The following is a 22,468-nucleotide window of genomic DNA, read 5'->3' on the forward strand; positions in this document are numbered from 1 at the left end:
TTACATATACTGGCCTGTGAGGGTCATCAGTTTGTGATAGTATGGGCCTTTGATGGCAAGAGTTTGTTAAATGGGATGTGATTTACTTAACCTCTGAAGTGCCACAGTGTCGTTAGGTATAATATACCGACCTCTTGGTGGTGTGATGAGGACGTGAGTTAACATAAACCTAAAGCTTTAGGACCGTGTCTGACACTTAGTAGGTGTTGCGAATGTGCTAGCATTGCATCCTAGCAGGGTTGTGAGGTACAGTTGTCCCCTGTTTCTACCGAGCCCCTAGCACCTAGCCATTTGGTAGGTGTTCAGAAAATAATTGTTATGAATCAGTGGGTTTCCAAGTTTTTAATTAAAACAAAAACATGCCCGAGGTGCAGAAAGGTGACCAATGCTGTTCTGGAATCCAATCTCGGGAATATTAGACTCTTAACCAAGCCTGGGTTTGGAGGTGCAGAGAGGAGGAAGTTTTCACCACTGAGGTGTTCAAGTTTGGAGGATTGGGGATCAGGGAGAGACTCAGCAAAGTACAATAAAATATAGAAGCAGATACTGCAGTTGGGATGAAAGGTGTCATGTTCAGGTTTGGGCCTGTTGGGTGGGAACTGCCATGGGACCTCCGGGGGAAGGATGTGCAGTGGGAGGGGGAGGGGACAGTGGAAATGCAGGCTTGGTGCTTGGGAATGAGACTCCAGCTAGGGTCTTGGGTGTGTGTGTGTGGGGGGGGTAATGGTGCTAATACATAGTTACTCATTTATTCAACAACTATATGTGGATGCCGACTCAGCGTCAGGCACTTACGACCACATATCTCAGTCTCATGGACGATAAGAAACACTGGCTGTTATTTGCCCATTACTGTACCAGGCCCTGTGCTTTACCTGCATAATATAATTCAGTTCCTACAGCTACTCTGAAGTAAGCTCACTTGTTACCTCCCTGTTACACAGAAGGAAGGTGGAGGAAGACCAAGGAGCTTGGCCAAGGTCCCACCACTGAGTAAGCGGCTAAGGAGTGTTGAAGGACAATCATTCACCCTCACTTTTTCTCTCGAAAGCCTCTCATGTATTTCCTTCTCTACACTCTTTTATTATTGTGTTCCTCACTCTGGGCTGTCACTTGACTGCTTTCCCACTGGTTTTCCTACCCAGACAGTGAGCTCGATAAGGGCAAGAAGCAGATCTCTCTTGTTCATCGAGTTCTCCCCTCTTCCAGGAGGTCTTCACTCACCACCTCAGCCTATGCTGGGTACCTCCTCTGGGCCGTCAGAGCCTGTTGTGCTTCCCGCATCCCAGCCCCGACACCCCTGCCTGTAATTCCCAGGCTAGCCCACTCTGGGCTGCCACTGTCTGGTCATTGGTCTGTCTCCCCCACTTCCCTAGGGACCCAGTGAGGGTAGACTCTGAGGCTCTCTCAGTCCCTGCTATGTCCCAGCATCACCCAGCCCCAGAGTTGGGCACAGAAAGATATCAGTGAATATTTATTTGTTGCATAGATAAATGAATGGGTTCCAAAGTTGCTATCATAGTCCCATGTTACTGATGAGGATACAGAGTTCCAGGTGATTCAGGTGATTTATCTAAGTCATACAACTAGTGAGAAAATAAGCCGGTATTTGAATCTGGGCAGCTTGCATCCATAGCCTGTGTTCTTATCCAATATGCCAAATGCCTAGCGGTCTGAAAACCATCCTTCCACGAGGTTGTTATCTTCCTGCTCTTTCTCCCAGACTTGTTCTTTCCTTCTAGAAAGGTTTAGGAGCTTTGGGCATGGGAGAGGAGAGCAAGCAGGAGGATTGGGAGGGTAAGGGGAGTGCGAAGAAGGGATTTGAAGGAGACAGTGGGGAAGTCTTGAGGGGTTTCTCTAGACCCATAGGGGGCAGCCGGAGTCGGCTACCGGAGGTGCGGGGGCGGAGAAAGAATGGGGACCAGCCCCGCGGGGGGGGCGATGCGGTAGCTGCAGCGGCGGCCGCAGGAGTTTCCCACAATGCAGCGCGGCGCGCTGTCCCCGGTGCTGATGCTCAGCGCTGCCCCGGAGCCTCCGCCGTGCCCGCCTCCCGCCCTTTCCCCGCCGGGCCCCAGCCCCCGCCATGGGTCGGCTCGGTCCAGTCCTGCCCCAGAGCCGTCGGGGGGCCTGGGTGCGGCTCTCGACAGCAGCCTGCGGGCCGCCGTGGCGTTTAAGGCGGAGGGTCAGCGCTGCTACCGAGAGAAGAAGTTCCGGGAAGCCATCGGCAAGTATCATCGGGCACTGCTGCAACTGAAGGCGGCGCAGGGGGCCCGCCCTGGAGGCCTGCCCGCTCCCGCCCCCGCCCCCGGGCCCGCCACCAGCCAAGGGCCAGCCCGCCTCAGCGAGGAGCAGCGGCGCCTGGTGGAGAACACGGAGGTGGAATGTTATGACTCTCTCACTGGTACGGGGCCGTCGGGGAGCGCAGAGGGTGCATATGTGAGAGGGGTGGGACGTGAGAGGCACTAGTCAAGCCTTGGGGGGGCGGCTGGAGGCTTCAAGCGGCTAGGGCTGGGGTCTGTGGTGGGAGACCTCAGAATTTGATCAGGAAGAGGGGTTGGGAGTCTAGGGGACCACAGGGAATGGAAGGAGCTGGGATGCAGGAAATGGGCTTTGGGCTGCGACCTGCGAACCTCAGGTGAGAAAAACCTACCTTGGATGAGCCATTCAAGGACCCGTCCCTCACCTCTGAGATCACCCTTAGTACTCTCCCCTACAGACACCTCCCAGCTAAGCACCTGTGAGCCCCTGTCTGTGTTTTTCGCGCCTTCTAGCGGCGGTGCAGATTGATTCTGTCTTGATTGGTCAGAAGCTTGGCGGCCCCCGGTGGCCTGAGCAATCCCTTAGGCCGGGTTCAGCCGTGGGAAAGGGAAGGGGTCCTCCGCAGCCTGAAGGCCAGGCTCCTCGCGGTCAGGTGAGGCCTGGGGTGTCGACAGGCTCTGCGAGTGTCGGTCGTGGTGCCCCCGCAGCCTGCCTGCTGCAGTCGGAGCTGGTGAACTACGAGCGGGTGCGCGAGTACTGTCTCAAGGTGCTGGAGAAGCAGCAGGGCAACTTCAAGGCGACCTACCGCGCCGGCATTGCCTTCTACCACCTGGGCGACTATGCACGTGCTTTGCGCTACCTGCAGGAGGCCCGTAGCCGCGAACCCACAGGTGAGGGGGCGGGGAGGGAGCAGGGAAAGGGGCTAGAGAGGAGGAAACAAGGGCAGGAGGATCAGGGCAGAGCTGCTTCAATGAATGCTGTACCCCTCACCCCACGTCCGGCCTCCATCCATCTACTCCTTGCACACCCACTCCTCCACTCACCTGCCGTTCGTTCGCGCCCACTCACCCCTTGTTCCTCTGGCGTTCACCCAACCACCTCTCATCTGTTCCGTCCTGAGCCCGTCCTGCTGCTTCCCATTTACCTACTCAGCCACTTCCCTGGCCACTCACAACCCCCTCCCCCATCGCCATTTTCCCCTCCCCCTGAATTAATTCATCTGCTCACTAACCTGTTCACACACTCACCTATTCTTTCACCTGTTTCCCGGCAGTGCCAGGAGATTGGCAGGGGGCGGGGTTGGCAGAGCTGGAGGCTTGTTCCTTGCCCTGTGGGAGGTCACAGGGTGTGTGTGCGGTGGGGTGGCGGCAGACACAATAGTCAGTTCTGTATTAGGAGCCACTGCAGAGGGAGCACAGCAGGTGCATGACACAGGGTGTGGGAGCAGGGGCAAGATGAGTTTTCCTGCTGAGCAGTTTGGAGGGAACAGGCTTCTTACAGTTATCACTGGAGGGTAAGAAGTGTGACAGGAGTCTCTGAGAAGAGGCATTCCTGGCAGAGGGCACAGCAGATGCAGAAGTGTGGACGTGTGACACACCCTGCTCTGCTTGCTCGGTTGGGGCTTTGGGAGAAGGGCTCTGGCTCTACCAGCCGTGGCGGGGTGGGCCGCCGAAGGCCGGGGACCATGAAGTGTGAGCCGAGGTGGTGCAGATGTCACCTGCTGCCCCAGGACACGCAGATAATGCCCTGCCCACCTCCGCTGCAGACACCAACGTCCTGCGCTACATCCAGCTGACTCAGCTGAAGATGAACCGTTGCAGCCTCCAGCGGGAAGACAGTGGGGCTGGGGCCGCGTCCCGGGGTGTCACTGGCTGAGGCCAACTTGGGGGGACCATCCCTACCCCCACTGCCCCCCACCTCACCATGTAACTTCCCCTGACTCATGTGTTTGCTGGTAAAGCACTTGTCGCTGGTGACCATAACCTCTCCGTGTGGTGTTCTTGCGGGGGCCCGGGTGGGGACATGGGCCTGGACCTCGGAGATCCAGTGAGGCCTGGGAGCATGAGGGGGCGGGTGTCCCACTGGGCACGATCTAGGATCAGGGCCCGGCACAGGGAAGGATACACAGCCAAGCGTGGTAGGGGGCAGGGGTTACCTTTAATGCTGCGTTTTGTGCCGAATCTCCCATGATGCCCTGTCCCTGAGTATCCCTGCCCACCCTCCCCCCCACCGCAGGGCAGGCACAGGGCCCCCCCACCCCCGGGTACAAAGGAATAAATTAATTGCCCTCCCTCCCCCCCTTCCCCAATAAATAGAGTGAGTATCCTGCCCAGGGCCTCCCCTGCCTTGTGGCACGGTGGGCTGGGGCGGGGCCTGGGGCGCTACATTCATGGCTGCCCAGGCGGGCGGTGGCGGGCAGGCCTCAGAAGGAGCCGTGGGCCCCACACAGGGGCACTGTGCTGTCCTGGCTCTGCCCCTCCATGTCCATGTCAAGCAGCGTGGGCTGCATGCTGGGGGGCCCGGGGCTCTCCGGAGTGTCCGGCCTGCTGGGAGGAGAGATGCTGAGTGTCTGGCCAAAGGAGACCAGTTTCCAGGGGTCCAGGCGGGGACGGCTGGCAGCTGGTCGGGGTCGTGGGGCGAAGGTCAGGGTGGTGGGACGGCCAGGGAACTCGGGGGGCCGACGGCGGGTGGGAAACAGGCCCTGGGGGTCGGGCAGGCGGGGGAAGTCCAGAGGATCTCGAGGGCCTGGTAAGAGAGGATCAGATGAGGTGAGTGGCGTGGGCCAGAGGGTGGTGTTTAAAAGCCAGGAGCATTTGCATGAAATTGGAATTTGACTTCTCTTGAAAAATCTGCTGATTTTGTTGGGCCCACTTTCCAGCAGGGTTTGGACCTTTACCTAGCCACCCCCCTCCCCCCGACTGCTCAATCATCTGGGTGCAACTCTGGGCACAGTCCTTTATCTTTCAGAGCCCATTTCCTTGCTGCTACTCTAGACAAAGCCCTCATCCCTCGCACCTCTCTGACACTGGGCCAGGTTCACAAAGACCCACAGAGACTCCTCAGGCATGTTGCTGTCTGAGAATGGGGATGACAGCACCTTGCTCCATAGGTGAGGATTAAATAAAATGGTAACAGTAATTGTAGAACAAGTAGCACAGTGCCTGATAGGAAGCCCTTAGCTCCTATCTGTTCTAATCATCTTTGTGAGTTAGTAAACTATATAGAACAGGGCATAGCACATGGGTATTAGCTCTAGTAATTGTTGTTGCCATTAATGTCACCTGCCTGGCCCCTGTAGGCATTAGAGTTTGCCAGCCCTACTGCACCCTGCGTCTCAATTACTCAGGGACTCACAATGCCTCACAAAGCAGTGGGGGCCATGGGGACACAGGCCCCCCCCCCTTGCTAAGCAGGGGAGGATGCCTTAGCATCCAGGGGGTCGTCACTGGGCTGGGACACAGGGCTTTGGCGGGGGGCACGGGAGATGGGCCTTTTTCTGCGCCGTGGGCGCGTGGAGCCTCACTCACCAAGGCCAGGGCCGGTGGGCTCGGGCGCCCCCCGCTGCCCCAGCGCCCCGTCTGACGGCGTCCTCCGGTGCCCGCGGCTCACAGCGCGCGCGGCCGTGACGTGGGTGGGTGTGAGTGACTGGCGGGGGTCCTTCTTGAAGCTCTCCAGCTCCAGGTCCACCAGGGGGTTGGTGCTGGGCGCGGGTGCGGGTGGGGAGGGCGGCGGGGAGGGCGCGGCCGGCGCGGCCTCGTCGCTGTCGGAGCGCAGCAGCGAACGCGTGGAGTTGCAGTCGGACACGGACGACAGCGACACGAGGGTGGCCGAGGGCGCCAGGCCCGGGCCGGGGGCCGCGTCATCGCGGCGGCTCGGGGAGCGCCCGGGTGGGCTGAGGCCCCGCGGGAAGCGGCCGCCGCGGGGGAAGAAGAGGCCATCGAGCCAGCTCCGCGGCTCCTCGCCGTTGACCGAGCGCACCTCAGCCACGTCGGCGCCCAGGCCCACGGCGCCCAGCAGCGTGGCGCAGCCCAGCAGCGCGAGCTCGCAGCGCCGCCGGGAGCCGTGCCCGGGCCGGGCGGGCGGCGTTGGCTCCCACGGCGCCCGCGCCCCGGGGGAGGGCTGGCTGGGCAGCGGCACCGTGAGGTAGGACGGGGTGGTGTAGGGCGAGGGGGGCACGCTGCTGCCTCCGTCCGCCTCCGCGAACTCCTCTGCAACCGGGAGAGGGCCGTCACTGGACTCGACTCACTTAACTCTAGGCGCCTGGCCCCTCGGCCCACCCCCCCTCGGATCTGGAGGCAAGGGGTTGCCCCAATGAAATGACCCCTCCAACAACAGCACCAAGGCCCACTAAGCGGGGTTCTCGACTATTTCTCCCCTCAAACCCCCTCCTCCGGGGAACGATCCCCACACCCCAGAGACCGGCTGCTCCCATTCCAGGTATGTGTCCTACCCTCTGGCCCAGTGAAATCCGGCTCCCTCCTTGCAGCCCTGGGGAATGGTCACCCCTTGGTCTTGGGTTACGGTCCCCTTTGCCAGGGAATATTCCTTCCCCCTCCCTTTTAAAGGCACCCTCACCCTCTTACCCATCTCATTGAGGCTAGCAAAGCCTGGGGTGATGGGAGTGTGTTTGGGGGATTTGCCCAGGTTGGGGGCACTTGATGACCACTGTTTGCTTCCTTCTCCCAGGGCCTTCAGCCTGCAGGGGTCACCAAAGATGGGGGGTTATAGGCCTCCTGGCTGCCAAGGGCCTGGGGAAGAGGCACAGGGTGCGGGATGGGCTCCATGTAGCCAATACCTCTCCTCTCCTCCAGCCCGCTCCTTCTGCAGCGTGGAGCTGGGCCCCCAGGTCCGGCCCTTCTTCTTGCCCCCAACCAGTTCTTCCTTCTTTGGGGGTCCACTGTTGCGGCCCCACGTCCCACTGCCACCACTGCTGCTGCCACTGCTGCTACCTCCACCACCATCCACAGGAGTCACTGGGCCGAGAGAAGCCACTTGGTTAGTGGGTCTTAGTCTGTCCCCGCTGAGCTCCCAGCCTTACTCTTCTCCCCTTGGTCCCACACTCCACCTGGAAGCCCAAGGGAGCTTGGACTCCAACTCCAATCATGACCCTCCCCTGCTCTACATCCTTCCATAGCTCCCCACTGCTGTCAGGACGACGTCCAGCTTCCTCAGTTTCATCACCCGTCACTTCTCACAGCCTATACCTTTCAGCCATCCATTCATTCCCAAAGGTTTACTAGCACGTGCTATGTGCCAAGCCCGTGGCAGGTCCTGAGAAGACAGCAGTGGTCAAAGCAGACAAAAGTCCCTGCCCTGGGGACTTCCCTGGTGGTCCAGTGGCTAAGACTCCGCACTCCCACTGCAGGGGGCCCGGGTTCAATCCCTTGTCAGGGAACTAGAGCCCACATGCTGCAACTAAAGATCCCACACGGGGCAACGAAGATCCTGCATGCCACAACTAAGACCTGGTGCAGTCAAATAAATAAATAAATATTAAAAAAAAAAAAGTCCCTGCCCTGAGGAGTTTGCGTTTTAGTGGGTGAAGACAGACGATCAACAAGAGTCACACTAGTACATCACCTGGGTAGGGGGCTAGGAGGTGATAAGCGCTGTGGGAAACATAAAGCAGGTAAGGGGTTTGGGGAGTGAGGGAAGGTCTCATGTGTGAGCAGGAGAAATATGAGCAAAGACTTGAAGGAGGTGAGGGAGTGAGTCAGGCTGATACAAGGGAGAGAAGCCTTTCAGGCGGAGGGAACAGCAGATGCTGAGGCCCTGTGGAGTGTTCTGGGGCAGACTTGTTCCCTGCAGCGTCAGTTGCTCTCTCTCCTCTGTTCCTATCACATGTTGAACGTACCCCGATGCTAGTCCTGACTCACTGTTTGGTCATTATTTGTCTTTGCATCCCCCCAGGAGAATGACCTCTGGGGCCTGGTACAAAGCAGGTGCCCAAACAGAAGTGTGTGTAGGGGGTGATGTGTGGGGCGAGGCCAGGGGTGAATGATGGGGCAGAACAGACGGGGGAGCCGGCCGGGTACCCTTCAACTCATCAGCAAACCCTGACAGCTGTACCTCTGCCATGTAGCTGACTCACCCTCTCCCCTCTTCAAGGCCCCTGCCCTGGCCCAGCCCCCTCGTCTCACCTGTCTCCCACCTTGACTCCTGCTGTCCTCCAATCCCTACTCCTCACGGTGGCCAGAGGGAAAAGGTTAACTTTACCACATCACTGCCTTGCTCACAGCCCTCCAGAGACTCCCCCGTCTCATTTAAAATAAAATCCAGATTCCTTATCCCAGCTCTTAAGGCCCAGTGTGATCCTCCCCTGCTGAACCCTTGACCATAAGCCATAAGTGCTGTCTCTCCCATTCATCCTACTCCGGCCAAGTTGGCCTTCCCAGCTGATAAACACACCATGCTTGTTCCTGCCTCTGGGCCTTCGTCTTTGCTGTTCCCTCTGCCAGGGATGCTGTTCCTTCAGATCTCTGCGTGTGTCACTCCTCCTTACCATTGCAGGTCCCTGCTCAAACCTCAGCTTCTCTGACAGGCCTTCCTTGTGATTTCAACACAGCAACTCTTCTGTTTTATCCCCTTCCCTGATTTCCTTTATAGCGCTTATCACTACAGGAAATTATCCTGCTCACCAGCTTGTTTACTTGTTGTCTGTTTCCCCTCATGAGAATGAGGGAGGGGACCCTGCCCACCTGGTCCCCTGGTGTTGCTCTGGCCTGGTACAAGGTATGTGCTCAGAGAAGTCTGTTCACTGACTGACTGGTCAGGGCCTTGGGAGATACTCACGGCGAATGGCCCTCAGCCGGGGGATGATGCTGGGGCTTGCGGGTGGGCTGACCCCATCAGATCCTTTCCGTTTGTCCAGGGTTGGAGAGGCCTGGACTGTGATCTTATGTTCAAAGCCTGTGAAAAGAAAGACTTCCCTAAGCACACGGTTCCATGGGTAGCCAAAGAGCGGTTCCCTGTGTAGAAGGATAGAAGGAATGCTACCATTTTGTATTCCTTCATGCGGTGGTTCTCAAAGTGTGTTCCCAGACCAGCAGCATCAACGTCAAGTGGAAACCTCTTGGAAATGCAGATTCTTGGGCCCTCCCTTAATCAGGAACTGTGGGGGGGAGGTGCAGCAATCTAGCTGCGGTGTAAAGGCCCCCCAGTTACCTCTGATGCACACTCGGGTCTGAGAGCTGCTGCCCTGAGGATCTAGGCCTGAGTGTCCAATACGGTGGTCATTAGCCACACACGGCAAGTGAGCGCTTGAAATGTGCTTGTGCAGCTGAGGAACTGGAGAGTTCTACCTTTATGTCATTGTAAGTAATTTAAGTTTACCTTTCAAAACAGACCCTCAGTTCAGTCATCGGAAACATTTAGGCATGTTTGGAACAACTTTGGTATGTGGATCTGCCTTTTCAACTGTACATTTTATGAAATCTAAATACAGCTCAAGATTTTTTGATGAAAATTTAGAGCCCAGATTGAGATGCACTGTAAATATAAAATACACCCTGGATTTCAAAGATTTAGTGTGAAAAAAAGAAGCTAAAATATCTCATTAACAACTTTTCTCGTACTGACTACATGTGAAACTACAACATTTTGGGTATATTTGGCTAAACAAAATATACTAAAGTTAATTTCACCTGTTTTTTCACCTTTTTCATATGGCTACTAGAAAATGTAAAATTACACATGTGGCTTGCATTGTATTTCTGTTGGCTGGTCCTATTCTAGGCACTGCTTTAGGGCTTGTAACATCTCTTGTAACAAAGAGAGAAAAATCAGTATGATGTGCCTTCTGATGTTACCTAGGAAGCAATATTTTAAAAAAAAAAAAAATCAAACCTGAACTTGAAACCGATTAAGCCCTGAGATCCAACTATTAGGTTGAGCCATGTGAAACTTCTGTTTCCGTACGTCAAGAATGGCTGATCGTCAGCAGTTTCACATGGTTTAACCTAATACCAGTTTATAGGAAATTCAGGGGACAGAGCGACATGTTAAAAGATACCAGGGAGATGCAAGCAGCAAAATCAGACTGTGGGAAATGCTACAGGATAAATGACGCAGTTCCTCAACCAATTATTGGCAAGGAGGAAAAAAAGGTATTAAACAAATATTAAAAGATATTAAACAAATTGCTGGGAGATAAAACTATAAGGAAAAGTAAGGAAGTGATTGCCCTAAAAGTCAAGACAGGGGTTACTCTTAGGGAGCGGCAGGGGGATGTGTTTGGACAGGGCGTGTGGAGGCATATGGGGTGGCTGTAGGTTCTCCCTGCTTTCATGGGAGAGCTTCTACTAATGTGTGATATATTTAGCAATAAAACAGTTTAAAAATAAATAAATAAAAGGAAGAGATAAGCCCCGGGTCAGGGATGTTCTCAGAGGCCTCTCGGGGATGCTCAGGGGACGTGGGCGGGTACCGGAGGGCAGGCTGATGTGGCTGCTGCCTTCTCGCAGCTTGAGCAGGCGGCTGCGCTTGAAGTTGCCCCTGCGTCTGCGGACCCTGGGCTTCTCCTGGCTCAGCTGGCACATGAGCAGGTGCAGCTCCCGCTCCACGATGTCCATCTCGCGCTCGGCCAGCTCCTGCTCGCGCCGCCGCAGCTGCTCTTCCTGGAACCGCTGCTCCTGCGCCGCGCGCAGCAGCTCCTCCTCGCGGCTACGGAGCTCCTGGAGAGGAGATGAGGGGCTTGGGGCTAGGAGCTTAGCTACTCTGCCCCTGGGGATGGCTCCAGGGCTGCTGGGTCTGGTTGGTGTCCTGCTCAGGGCTGTCCTGCTGTGGGGCAAACGGGGGGCACAATCCAACTTACACTTCACTAGCCAGGCTGGGTGCCAGGGCAGGGGACTGTCTTAGCTCAAAGAAAGGGGTGGCGTTTCTTTTTTCCTTCCTCTTTGATTTTTAATTTTTTAAGTCTTCAATTTGGAAAACATCCACAAAAGGAGAGAAAAGTGTGCCCCATGTACCCATCATCCAACTTCAACAATTTTCTATACTTTGCAAATCTTTTTTCATGTATCACCTTCCTTCTCTCCTCTCTCTCCATTTTTGCTGTAGGATTTTAAAGCCAGTCCCAGACCTCATGCAGTGTCACTTGTAAGTACTTCAGTGCAGGGCGCCTTTTTTTTTTTTTTTTTTTTTTTTGCGGTATGCAGGCCTCTCATTGTCGTGGCCTCTCCCGTTGCGGAGCACAGGCTCTGGACACGCAGGCTCAGTGGCCATGGCTCATGGGCCCAGCCACTCCGTGGCATGTGGGATCTTCCCGGACCGGGGCACGAACCCGTGTCCCCTGCATCGGCAGGCGGACTCTCAACCACTGCGCCACCAGGGAAGCCCCTGAGGGTGCCTTTTTTTTATCAACCTTCCAACAGGAGGCTGTCTTTTCTTAATATGCAAAAAAGGCTCCCTTGGCCATGCATGGACCCAAAGACCCCTGGGCTCAGGGGAAGGGACTCTGCCCCATCCAAGGCATCAGAACTCAGGGATCTTGCTCCATCCCTCCCACCTTGCCTCCTGCCTTCACCTTCTCCTTGGTCCGGAGGTCATCGAACATGTGTTGAATCTCCAGCTTCCAGTCTTCCTGCAGTGAGTGGAAAGACTCCAGCGGCATCTGGAACAGGGCTGACTGTTCGATGACTTCAAGTTGCTTCAAGATGCTGCCAAAATCTGGCCGCCCGTGGGGGTCTGGGTCCCAGCATTCTGGGGTGGGGGTGGAGAGGACAGCAGTGGGAGTGGAAATGTCAGTGGCCATGCTCTGGGGCATCGGCCTGCTCAGTGGAGGCAGGACTTTAAGGGACTGTGGACAAACAGCTCCCATGGAGCCGAGGGGAAGGAATTCAAAGCCAAATTCGTGGCAATGTTTCACTTGGTGAAACTCTGGGGAGAGAAACTCAGGGACCTGTTCCCTGACTGGTGGTAGAATCGAGGATCAGGGAGGAATCCCAGGGCCAGTGAGTCCTAACAGGTTGCCCTCAAGAGCTGTGGGCCCAGCCAGAACACAGGTCTGGAGGCCACGGAGCCAACTGCGGGGGAGACTGTTCATGGTCCCATGGTTCCAGCCCCTTGTCCCTCACTCCTGGGCCCAAAGGTATGGATGGGTATGAAAGAGTGAGGTCTGGGCCTGAGGGCCCCTGCCACCCCTAGCTGAGCCTACCCTCTCCACGGGGCCCTGGCTCACCCTCCAGTAGGCGGGCAAAGGGCTCGGGGCATGTGGAGGGAATGGGCAGAGTCAGCTTGTTCATAGCCACACCATATGCCACGGCCAAGGCGTCGATTTCACGGTAGGGGACCTCACCCGTCAGCAGCTCCCAGAGCAGTACTCCGAAGCTGCAGGTGGGGGAGAGGGAGGGGTGATGCCACAGCCCACCCTAATCCCCACCTACACCCCAGCCCTGCCTCCAGTCCCATGGTGGGCCTCCCTCCCCCCAGCAGCCAGCCCTGGCCAATGAGGCTGCAAGAACATGATTTGACCTCTATCGGCCTGATCTGGTGGGGTTGGTTCTCTGATGTCTCTCCTTTGCTCTGCCTCTCTTCTGCCTGAAAACCTTCAGTGGGTTCCCCATGCCCACTGAGCAAATCCACCCTTCTTAGCTCTGATCTTGATGACCCCTGCAGCCTCGCCTCTAAACACTCTCAGCCCCGTACCACTCCCAGCTTCATCTTGCAGCCATGCTGAACAGTTGAACAAACTGTTCTTCCTGTTCTTCCTAACCTCTGGCCTTTGCCAGAAGAACAAGCTGTTCTTCCTAACCTCTGGCCTTTGCACATGCTGTTCCCTTGGTCGAGAACACCCTTTCCTTTGCCTAATGGTCCTTTAAGTCACAACTCAGGTGCCCCCTCTACCTGGAAGCCTTCCTTGATTCCACAGCCTCCAAAGCAGGGTTGGAAGCCCCTTCACTATGTTTCCATAGAACCCTCTGCACTTACCTCTAAAAACAAGTTAACACTATTTAATATTTATAAAGCACTTACTCCAGGCCAGCACTGCTCGAGGCCTCACAACAGTCCTGTAAGGCAGAAGGCACTGGAATGACCCTCATTCTATCCAATGAGCAGGTGCAGGCAGAGAGAGGTTAAGCTGTTTGCTTAAAGTCACACTGCTCATAAGTGATGGAGCCACACTGAGACTTAGGTCTGGCTGACGCCCACGACAGCGTCCTTAATGGCTACATAATTCCAGAGCATGCATCACTGTGCTATGATCACCTGCGTGTCCATCTTCTCCAGTAAACTGTTCTCCTTCTGGATCCTGATCCCTGTTTCATGCAGTGCCCAACACGTAGTAGATCCCCGTGCTCCCCCGTTCCATGCATTCATTCAACATACACTTATTAAATGTCTGCTGTGTGCCAGGCATTGTTCCGGGTACTGGAATAAGATAGACACCACCCCTGCCCTCATGCAGCTGACAGCGTCCCCTCCTCTCAGTGACAGCACTGGTAAATTTGAGCTGGGCAAATGCTGCCTGAAATAATTTTCCATCCTCCTTTGCATCTAAGTGTGCCCATATGGCAACGGTTCTGGCTAGTGGGATATAGAAGAGTGTGTAGTGTGCAACTAACTTCCAGGAAGTGTCCTTAAAGGGAAGGGGTCACCTTTCCTCTTTTCTCCTTCCTCCTGGTTGGAATATAGACATAAAATCTGGAGCTCAAGCAGCCATTTTGGACCATGAAGTGGACTTGGGAATGGAGGCTATACAAGGTGGAGAAAAGTAACAGTGGCTTGTAACTGGAGGGGGCCAGACCCTCCCCTCACAGCCTCTCCCACGACTCTGGAAACCTGTGGGGATGTTTTGATTGTCACAATGACTGGGGAGTGCTACTGACATTTGGTGGCTGGGAATCATGGATACTTAACATCCTGAAAGGTACAGGACAGTACCACACAAGGAAGAATTATCCTGCCCAGTGTCAATGACACCACAGTAAAAAGCCCTAATATAGGACTCAATCCCTAATGCTGGGGGTACTAGATCGTGTAAAAGTCACGGGATTTTACATGACAGCAAAAACATCCGTCTTGTTTTTATTTTGGGTTTTCTGTTCCTTGCCACTGAAATATGGCTCCTATAAATGTTTGGGACCATAAATGAATGCCTTATGTGAAGCAAGACTAAACTTCCCCCCAAAGGGCTGCGCTGCTCTAGTTGAAAATTCCTGTCCTATTTGTTTGCCCCAATACCATGACTTTGCAGCTTGGTCCATCTGGAGCCTCAGCCGGGGAATGATCTTGGTTTGTCTGCCCACCGCAAGGAGAAGGTTAAGTTTCTGCTGTCACCAGGTCTCGCAGGCAATGAACAGCCTCCTCATTGGCCTCCCGCCCCAATTCCTGTCCCCTACAATCCATCAGGCGAGGGAGCCTTTGCGATGTTAAATCAGATCATGTCATTCACAAATGCCTCTAATGGCTTTCCAGTGCACTTAGAATAAACCTGGATCTACTCCCTCACCTGCAAGGCCCTCCGGCTCTCCCTCCCCCATCATTTCCTACTACTTTCCTCCTTGCCTGCTCTGCTCCAGCCACATGTTCCTTTCTGGAACACACCATGCTCGTTCTCACCTCAGTTCCTCCTTTGTGGAAGCTGTTTCCTCTTCCTGGAAAGCCTCTTCTCCTAAACTGTGCACGATCGGCTCCTTGTCATTCAGAACTCAGCTCAAGTACCACTTCTCAGAAAAGCCTTTCCCAAAGTCACCTCCAGCCCTCAGAGTGCCTTTCAATCAACCTCCTAGCTCGTAACACTGTCTAGTACTTTTCTGGTGGATTAACTTACTACCTTTTAAAAATTATTTTTATAATTTCAACTTAAAAACAGGCTTTTTTAGCTTCTGAGGTATGTATTATTCCCGTGGGCAGGAAATGGGTCTGTTTTTATATACTGCTGTATCCCTAGCTCCCACTGCAGTTGGATGGATGAATGAATGAATGAATGGTTACCTTCAAAGGTCTCAATTTCCTGTTTGATGAGTGGGGGCAGAGTAATGGATGGTGTTTGAGGGGTCTTTGGTGCTGACCACCTATCTTTATACTCCTGGAATTTTCAAACGTAATCCAAGTCCTCCTCAGCTGCCACTTCTGCTGGCAGAGCAGCCGCCTGCTTTTGTGCTTGTCTGATGGTCTGACCTTGCTGGCGGGCCCCTTTGCCAGACTCGGATCCCCGCTGCAGTGGCAGACCGTCCCTCCCACTCTGCCGTTTCCCCCTTCCTCCCTCCTCCCTTCCCAGGAGGCCTCCCCTGTCCCACCGTCAGCACCTCCAGACGTCACTGCTTTTGGAGAACAGGGAGAGACGGATAACCTCCGGAGCCATCCAGGCGTAAGTCCCCGCAGCGCTCATTTTGGTGGTCTTGTGCCACTCACGGGCGAGGCCGAAGTCTGTGATTTTGAGCACCGTATCTGCGAGGTTGTGGTTCTCGATGGCCTCCAGAATAAGGACTGTGGGTAGGAAGAAAGGTGGGTCACCCCAGACCTGCTGGCTGCAGCCCCATGTGTCCTGCCCCCGCCTCAACTGGAATCTCCTACTTGTTGTCTCCCTGTCACCTGGGGTCGCCCCCCTCTGCAGCAGCTCCTTTCCTGGCCTCGAAGACCATGAACGCTTTCCTGATGGTCTAATCCCTGCCTCAGGCTCCCATGAGGCGTTGGGGAGCTTCTCCTGAGTTCACTGGCCTCCTGACTCCAACTTGGGCTCAGGGGAGCTCAGTGAAATGTCGATCGCCATGGCCTTGGTTCTCCTTGGTCCAGGCCTTGAATTCCCAACCACCGCAGAAGTGACAACTACAAACCATAAGCAGAAGGGGATGGTTTTCCTTTCTTTTTTATCACCTGCTGTGGGTAGCTGCATTCATGGCCCCAATTCTGCTCCTTTCTGTGTCACACTCTTTGTATCTCCACATCCTTTACTCTGGGTTGGCCGTATGACTTGCTTTGTCTGATAAAATGAGGCAGAAGGGACAGAATGCTAGTTCCAAGCCCAGGCCTCTCATGTCTGCTTGCCCTCTTGCCCTTCTGCCATCACTATGAGAACATGCCTCGGCTAGCCTGCTGGTCCAAGGAACATGAGAGGTACTCGGAGCAAAGCCTTTCCAGCTGAGCCCTGCCTAAATCAGTTTACCCTCCATCAGGCCTGCAAATGTATAAGCAGTAATAAAGGACACTGAGTTTTAAGACACCAAGTTCAGGGAGGGTGGGAGGGTTGTTACACAGCATTATTATGACAAAAATCTGACTGATATATCCCTCAAGCATACTGAATGGTTCCAACTTACTTGCTGTCTAGGGTTATTACTAACAACAATAACAACCATGGCTAGTGTTTATTAGGAGCCTATTATATGACAGGCACTGTGCTAAGCCCTTTATACAAATTAACTAGCAAGCAACCCACTTTATTGACTAGCAAACTGAGGCTCAGAGAGATGAAGTCACTTGGCCGAGATCACACAGCTAGAAAATGGTGGGGAGAGTTCGCGGGTGGCCTAGCGGTTAGGATTCCGGGCTTTCACTGTTGTGGGCCGGGTTCAATCCCGGGTTGGGGAACTGAGATCGCGCAAGGCGCACAGTGTGGCTAAAAAAAAGAGAAAATGGTGGGGCAAAGACCCAAACTAGATCTGTCATCAGAGTCCAATCTCTTAACTGCCGTGATAGTCTGCTACCTTCTGTCACAGAAGGTAGTGTACAGTAGTATCCTGCCTGGGTTTGAATCCCAGCTCTGCCACTTATTCGTTGCATAATCTTATTTACTTTATTTTTAACACTATGATTTCTCCTCTGTTAAATGGAGATGATAATGGCATTGACCTTCTAGGGTTGTAGTAAAGAATTATTTCCTGAAGCAATAGTAGGCCCTCTAAAAGCATCAGCTCTCTTTATTAGTGTGTGATGTTGCCATAACTGTTCCTTATGTCTCCACCTTTATCTTTGGCCATTCCTGGCTACTTCTCCAATCATCATAACAATGAGGCAATTCTGCTGTCATACCTATTTGGCAGATGAAGAGACTAAGTTTTAGAGAGCTCAGACCACTGCCCAAGGTAACACTGTTGGTAATCTTGTCCCTTCTTTAAAACCCAACTCAAATGTCACCTCCTCCTGGAAGCCTCTCGAGACTCTCTAGCATGTGACTCTACCTCCCAGAAGTTCTCCCTTCTCGAGTCACCAACTTTCCTGTTTGTGGAGTGACCCTGTGACAGAGGGAACACCCCATGGTCTTACACTTTATTTCTGCATCTCCCAGGCTGGGCCTAAATCAATTCACTTTAAAAAGTATTTATCTGATTATGCTACCCCTGCTTAAGGCCCTCTAATGGCTTCTACTACATTGAATAAAATATCCAAAGCACTCACAGTGGCCCCCAAGGTTAATGGGATCTGGCCCATCTACTTTTATGGCCTCACTTCCTTCCACCTCTGCCTCCCTCCTGCTCTTCCGACCTCTTCGGTCTCCTTGCTGTTTCTCCAACAAGGCAGCTTCATCCCCACCTCAGGACCTTTGCCATGCCTAGATCTTTGTAAAGCTGGGTCCTCTGGGTTCAGGTCTCTCTGCTCAAGTGTTGCCTTCCTGGAGCTCTGATCTAAAGAGCTCCCTCTGCCTCATCCTTAATCCGCTTTGTTTCCTTCAGAGTCCTTGAAACTCTCTGAAATTTTGTTATCTATTTAAATATCAACCATCTATTTTTGTTCACTAGACTATAACTTCTATGGGGGGGGGTCTTGCCTCATTCACATCTGTCTTGGCTTGTTACATCTGTAATCCCAGAGCCCAGGACAGTGCCTAGTACACTTAATTTTGCTTCAGAATTATTAGTTGAATAAAACAATGAATGAATGGCGTCAGATGAGGATCTCCTCAGGGGAGGCTGAATGGGGGAAGCTGTACTGTGGAGGCCGTGTTTCCTCTGTCTCAGGCATGGAGCAGTTCCATTGCCCAAGCAGGAAGCCCTGGCCTAAGAGCCCCACCAACCCTTTGTCCAAGTGGCATTGGCTACAGAAAAACTTGGGGGCGTGGGAGCATGTCCTGATACCCCACCTGCAGGCTGTTGAATCAGCAGGGGTGAGGCAGGGCTGAGAAGGGACCCCAGCCTTCAAGAGGAGTGTGTTGGCAGTCCTGCCTCCATTTACCCAGCATTTCAGGAGTCAGAGCACCAGCATCAATGGAGATGGGGACCATCAGTCTGTCTTGCTCAATTCTCTGGGGCTGGTGCAGGGCTTGGCGCACCCCGGGCACTCGGTAGCTATCTATCTGTTGAGTGTATGAATGCCAGGCCTGTCAGGTAAGGAAGACTCTGCCCCTCTATTCTAGGGGCTTGCAGTTGGTGGTGGTGAGGCCTAGCAACGAACATGAAACAGGGGGATAGAGGACAAACAAACTTCAAGATGTAGAACTGACAGGAGTCAGAAATAGATGAGATGTGAGGGCTGAGGACAAAGAGAAAACCCTCACATATCACGTGAGGGCAGGGAACACGCTGGCCCCACTCACTACTGATCTCTCTTGCTTAGTATATGATTTGGCCCAGTAAATACCAAACCAAAGAATAAACTGAACAAATAAATGCAGAAATGAAAGGGAGTGACATGAGGCAGAGGAAGGACGGGACAGCCAGGAAGGTAGGATTTTTTTCCCTGCTGTATCCTAAGGGTCAGGACAGGGCCTAATACACAACAGGTGCTCGGGAAATATCCGGGAAATGAATGAATATCCGGGGAATGACTGTGAGTGCTGTAAGGGCAGAAACCATGGCTGTTTTGGTCCCTGTTGGCCTTCTACTTGATAGGTGCTCAATTAATATTTGACATCATGAGAAGCTCCTTGAATCAGATGTAGGTTCTGGGGAACCTTGCCTTCCATCTGGCTCCAGACCTCATTCAACCAACCAATCAACTTCTGAAAGTCTATGACAGGCCAGACAGCTTGGATGCTTTTACATAAGCCGCATCCCTTTTCCTCCTCCCTCAGCTTTCCCAGTGTGTCTTGGCTAGCTGGGGCAGAGGCCTAGGAGGACACCAGGAAGTGGTTCTCAACTGAGGGCTAGTCTGCCCTCCAGAGGACATTCGGCAATGTCTGGAGACATTTTTGGTTGTCATAACTGGGGGATGGAGGGGTGGAGAATGCTAATGGCATCTAGTGGGTAGAGGCCAAGGATGCTACTAAGTAACCTACATCACACACGACAGCCCCCTGCAATCATCTGGCCCCAAATGTCAATGGCGCTGCGACTGAGCAACCCCGACTCCAGGCCAGGTTCCATCTGTCTCTGCCTGGTGGACTCTGGCAGCGTGGCTGGACAGTGCGTGCCATGAGGGCAGGCACTGTACCTGTCCTATTTACAGCAGGGAGCACAGGGCCTGTCACACTGTTCATTTATACACGTTTATTGGGCTACTGTGACTGTAGCCTAGGAGGCAGGTACTCCTTCAACCTTTCTGGGCCTCCTTTTCCTCTCTTAATGGGGCAAGGACTGCCTCACCTGGCCCTGAAGGTATACTGCTGCCCCTTCTTGCCCCAGGCAGTGTCTTCTGGCGTCCCCATCCCGCCACCTAGGCTTGTCCTCACAAGGTTCTACGGAAGCAAGTTTTTTGGGGAGGACACCACTTACTGTTGATGGACTTGAGGTCCCGGTGGATGATGGGCACAGGGGCATCATTGTGTAGGTAGTTCATGCCCCGGGCCACCTGCACAGCCCAGTTGACCAGCACGTGAGGGGGCACCCTGCGCCCTGCCAGCACCCTGCTCAGTGCGCCCCCTCTGGCATACTCCATCACCAGGCAGAGGTGTGGGGGGCTGAGGCAGGCGCCCCTGAGGGCAATGATGTTGGGGTGCTGCAGGGCTCCGAAGAGCCGGGCCTCCTGGCGCACCTGCTCTGCTGTCACTGCTGGGTCCCGTTCAGGGTCCAGCCGGGCGGCCTTGACCGCCACCTCCTCGCCATGCCACAGGGCCCGATAGACCTTGCCAAAGCCCCCTACACCGATCATCTCCTCCAGCTGCAGCTCGTGGAAGGGGATCTCCTGGGGCAGCTGGAGGTCCGCGGGCGCGGCGGGGGTGCCAGGGGCTACGTAGTTGCTGGGGAAGACGCCCACACGGCCGCTGGGTAGCTGCCCGGTCCACCAGCCCTCGTCGCCCGACACGGCACAGTCCTGGGAAAGCACCTGGACGCGGTCGCCCCTCCGCAGGGTCAGCTCCTCCTCGCCCGCCGCCTCGTAGTCGAACACTGCGGTCCAGACGGGCCCCGCGGGGGTCGTGCCCCACTCCTTGGCCGCCCCCAACTCCTCCTCCTCCATGGGGGTGGGGCCAGGGGCTGCGGGAGGCCGCTTCACACAGGCTGCCCGCGGGATGCAGAGGGCGGGCCCCGGCGGCCAGGATGGGGGGCAGTCCCTGCGGGTTCTAGGGGGCTCCTGGGGGCCATAGCTGGGGGGCCCTCCGCAGGAGCAAGAAAAAGCCTCTTTAAAAGGGCAGGGTTGTCCCCTCTGATTCAGCTGTCCAGGCAGGGTGGGGTGGGGGAAGGGCGGCGGGTTCACCTCTCCCCCCTAAACGTCAGGGCGCTAAGAAGGCCTGGCCGCGCGGCTGCCGAATTCCTGCCGGGGTCCGCCGGTGGGGGACGAGGGTGAGGGAAGCAGGCAGCCCCCTTCCCCGCGCCTCTCACCCCGCGCAGCTCCACCGGCGGCCCCCGGCTCTGCATCCCGGGCCACGATCGCCGGGCGGGCGGGGCTGGCGGAGCCCCCCCCAGGACGGGGTGGCGCGCCCCTCGGCCTCCTCACGCGCGGGGCGGCCGGGCGGCCCCCATCCTCAGCATCGGGCTCCCGGTCGGCCCCAGCCCCTGCCCCCGCCCGCGCCGCTTTCCGGGGCCGCAGGCAGTGCCTGAGTGACGTGAACGCTGCCGCCGCGCCGCGGTGCCGCCTGGGAGTTGTAGTCTCCGGCAGCGCGACTTCCTGGTCGGTGCCCAGTCACCCAGCCTCCAGAGCCCGGCTGCGGGCCTCGGGCCGAAGTGAGGAGTGCGCGTGGGCGAAGGAATTCTCCCGGGGAGATAAGCCTGGCCTCAGGCCCTCCCTGGGACGTCGTGGGCCGGACGCCTGGAGGAGGAGAGGAGGAGAGGGCCGAGCGCTCGTCACAGGCCCTGCGGGGGCCGCGGCCCAAGGTGGGGTTGACGGTGACTGACGCTCTTCGCAAAGCGAAAAGTAGCAGCTGCGTGAGTGGTGGTTACTGTCCGGAGCCTCTAACGCAGGCCAGGACTAGGTCCCCGCAGTTGGACTGCCCCTCGGGGCCCCGACCCGAGGTGCACGCCGGGAAGTGTAGTCCGTTCGCGAACCGGCGCCGTGGGGCAGTCCTCCAACCGCGGGCAAGGGAGAGCTGCTTGGTGGCTCCAGGAAGCTGGGGGGGGGGGGGTCAGGCTGATGGTGAGGCCTCTGGGGGAAGACAGGGCTGGGAGGATGTTTGTAGAGTCCCTGGGGAAATCACAACCACATCTGCTTTCCCCTGGGTTCCTCTGCCTCTGCAGTCAGAACTCGAGAATCCCCGCCTTCCGTAATGGGAATTTCAATTTTGTGGGGCTTAACGGTCGGTCATCTTATGCTGAGTGCTTTGCATACATGGTAGCGTTAAATCCTCGCAAAGCCCCTAGTTTACAGATGACGCATAGAGAAATAAAGTCACTTGTCCAAGGTCACAACTATAAATGGCAAAGCAACAATCAAAGGCATATATTTCTCTCTCTCTTTTTCTTTTTTCTTTGGCCGCACCGAGCGGCAGATCTTAGTTCCCCAACCAGGGATGGAACCGGTGTCCCCTGCAGTGGAAACTCGGAGTCTTAACCACTCGACCGCCAGGAAAGCCCCTCAAAAGCATATTTTAAAATTAAAAACAACTACCACCACGACAATCATGATTTTTAAAAACACTGCCTTCCCATTTTAAAGAGTGAGGAAACTGAGTCCTGCAGAGGTTCGATGACTTGCTCAAGATCTGTAAGCTTGTAAGCAGCAAAATTCTGCGTCTTTTCACTTAGCCTCTCCTCAGTGGTCTGGGGGTCTGGCGGGAGGAGAGAAGAGGGGAACTTTGATGGGTTCTGGTGCCCAAACTCCAGAGAACTGCCCCACAGTATCCTGGGAAATTGTTCTGCGCTCAGAGGGAAGTGGGTACCTGCTCTCCTGTGAGGGAAACTCTGGACCTCTCAAGAATGCTTGTTGGAAGAGAGGCCCCGCTTCATTCTGAGTACAGGCGTTT

General features: G+C 55.1%; 2 protein-coding genes and 1 long non-coding RNA gene across 3 annotated transcripts in view; 2 read left to right on the forward strand and 1 right to left on the reverse strand.

Moving 5' to 3' along the window:
• The first annotated feature begins 1,980 nt into the window (after window positions 1-1,980).
• TTC9B (tetratricopeptide repeat domain 9B) lies at window positions 1,981-4,134 on the forward strand. Its single transcript, XM_060131677.1, has 3 exons — window positions 1,981-2,401; window positions 2,967-3,149; window positions 4,025-4,134. The coding sequence occupies exons 1-3, from the start codon at window positions 1,981-1,983 to the stop codon at window positions 4,132-4,134; spliced, it is 714 nt and encodes a 237-aa protein (XP_059987660.1).
• A 425-nt stretch (window positions 4,135-4,559) lies between these two features.
• On the reverse strand, window positions 4,560-21,085 carry MAP3K10 (mitogen-activated protein kinase kinase kinase 10). The gene is made up of 10 exons (XM_060131038.1): window positions 19,848-21,085; window positions 15,507-15,687; window positions 12,437-12,585; window positions 11,783-11,958; window positions 10,685-10,931; window positions 9,052-9,168; window positions 7,055-7,232; window positions 6,843-6,955; window positions 5,787-6,467; window positions 4,560-5,004 (listed from the first exon to the last, which is right to left on the reverse strand). The coding sequence occupies exons 1-10, from the start codon at window positions 20,527-20,529 to the stop codon at window positions 4,682-4,684; spliced, it is 2,847 nt and encodes a 948-aa protein (XP_059987021.1). The 5' UTR covers window positions 20,530-21,085; the 3' UTR covers window positions 4,560-4,681.
• An 88-nt stretch (window positions 21,086-21,173) lies between these two features.
• LOC132509132 (uncharacterized) overlaps window positions 21,174-22,468 on the forward strand; it is a 39,514-nt gene continuing 38,219 nt past the window's right edge. Inside the window, exon 1 of the long non-coding RNA XR_009536917.1 lies at window positions 21,174-21,383. This is a non-coding gene — a long non-coding RNA (uncharacterized LOC132509132). The remainder of the gene's footprint in view (window positions 21,384-22,468) is intronic.

This window comes from Lagenorhynchus albirostris, chromosome 19 (genome assembly GCF_949774975.1).
Source record: "Lagenorhynchus albirostris chromosome 19, mLagAlb1.1, whole genome shotgun sequence".
NCBI lineage: Eukaryota > Metazoa > Chordata > Mammalia > Artiodactyla > Delphinidae > Lagenorhynchus > Lagenorhynchus albirostris.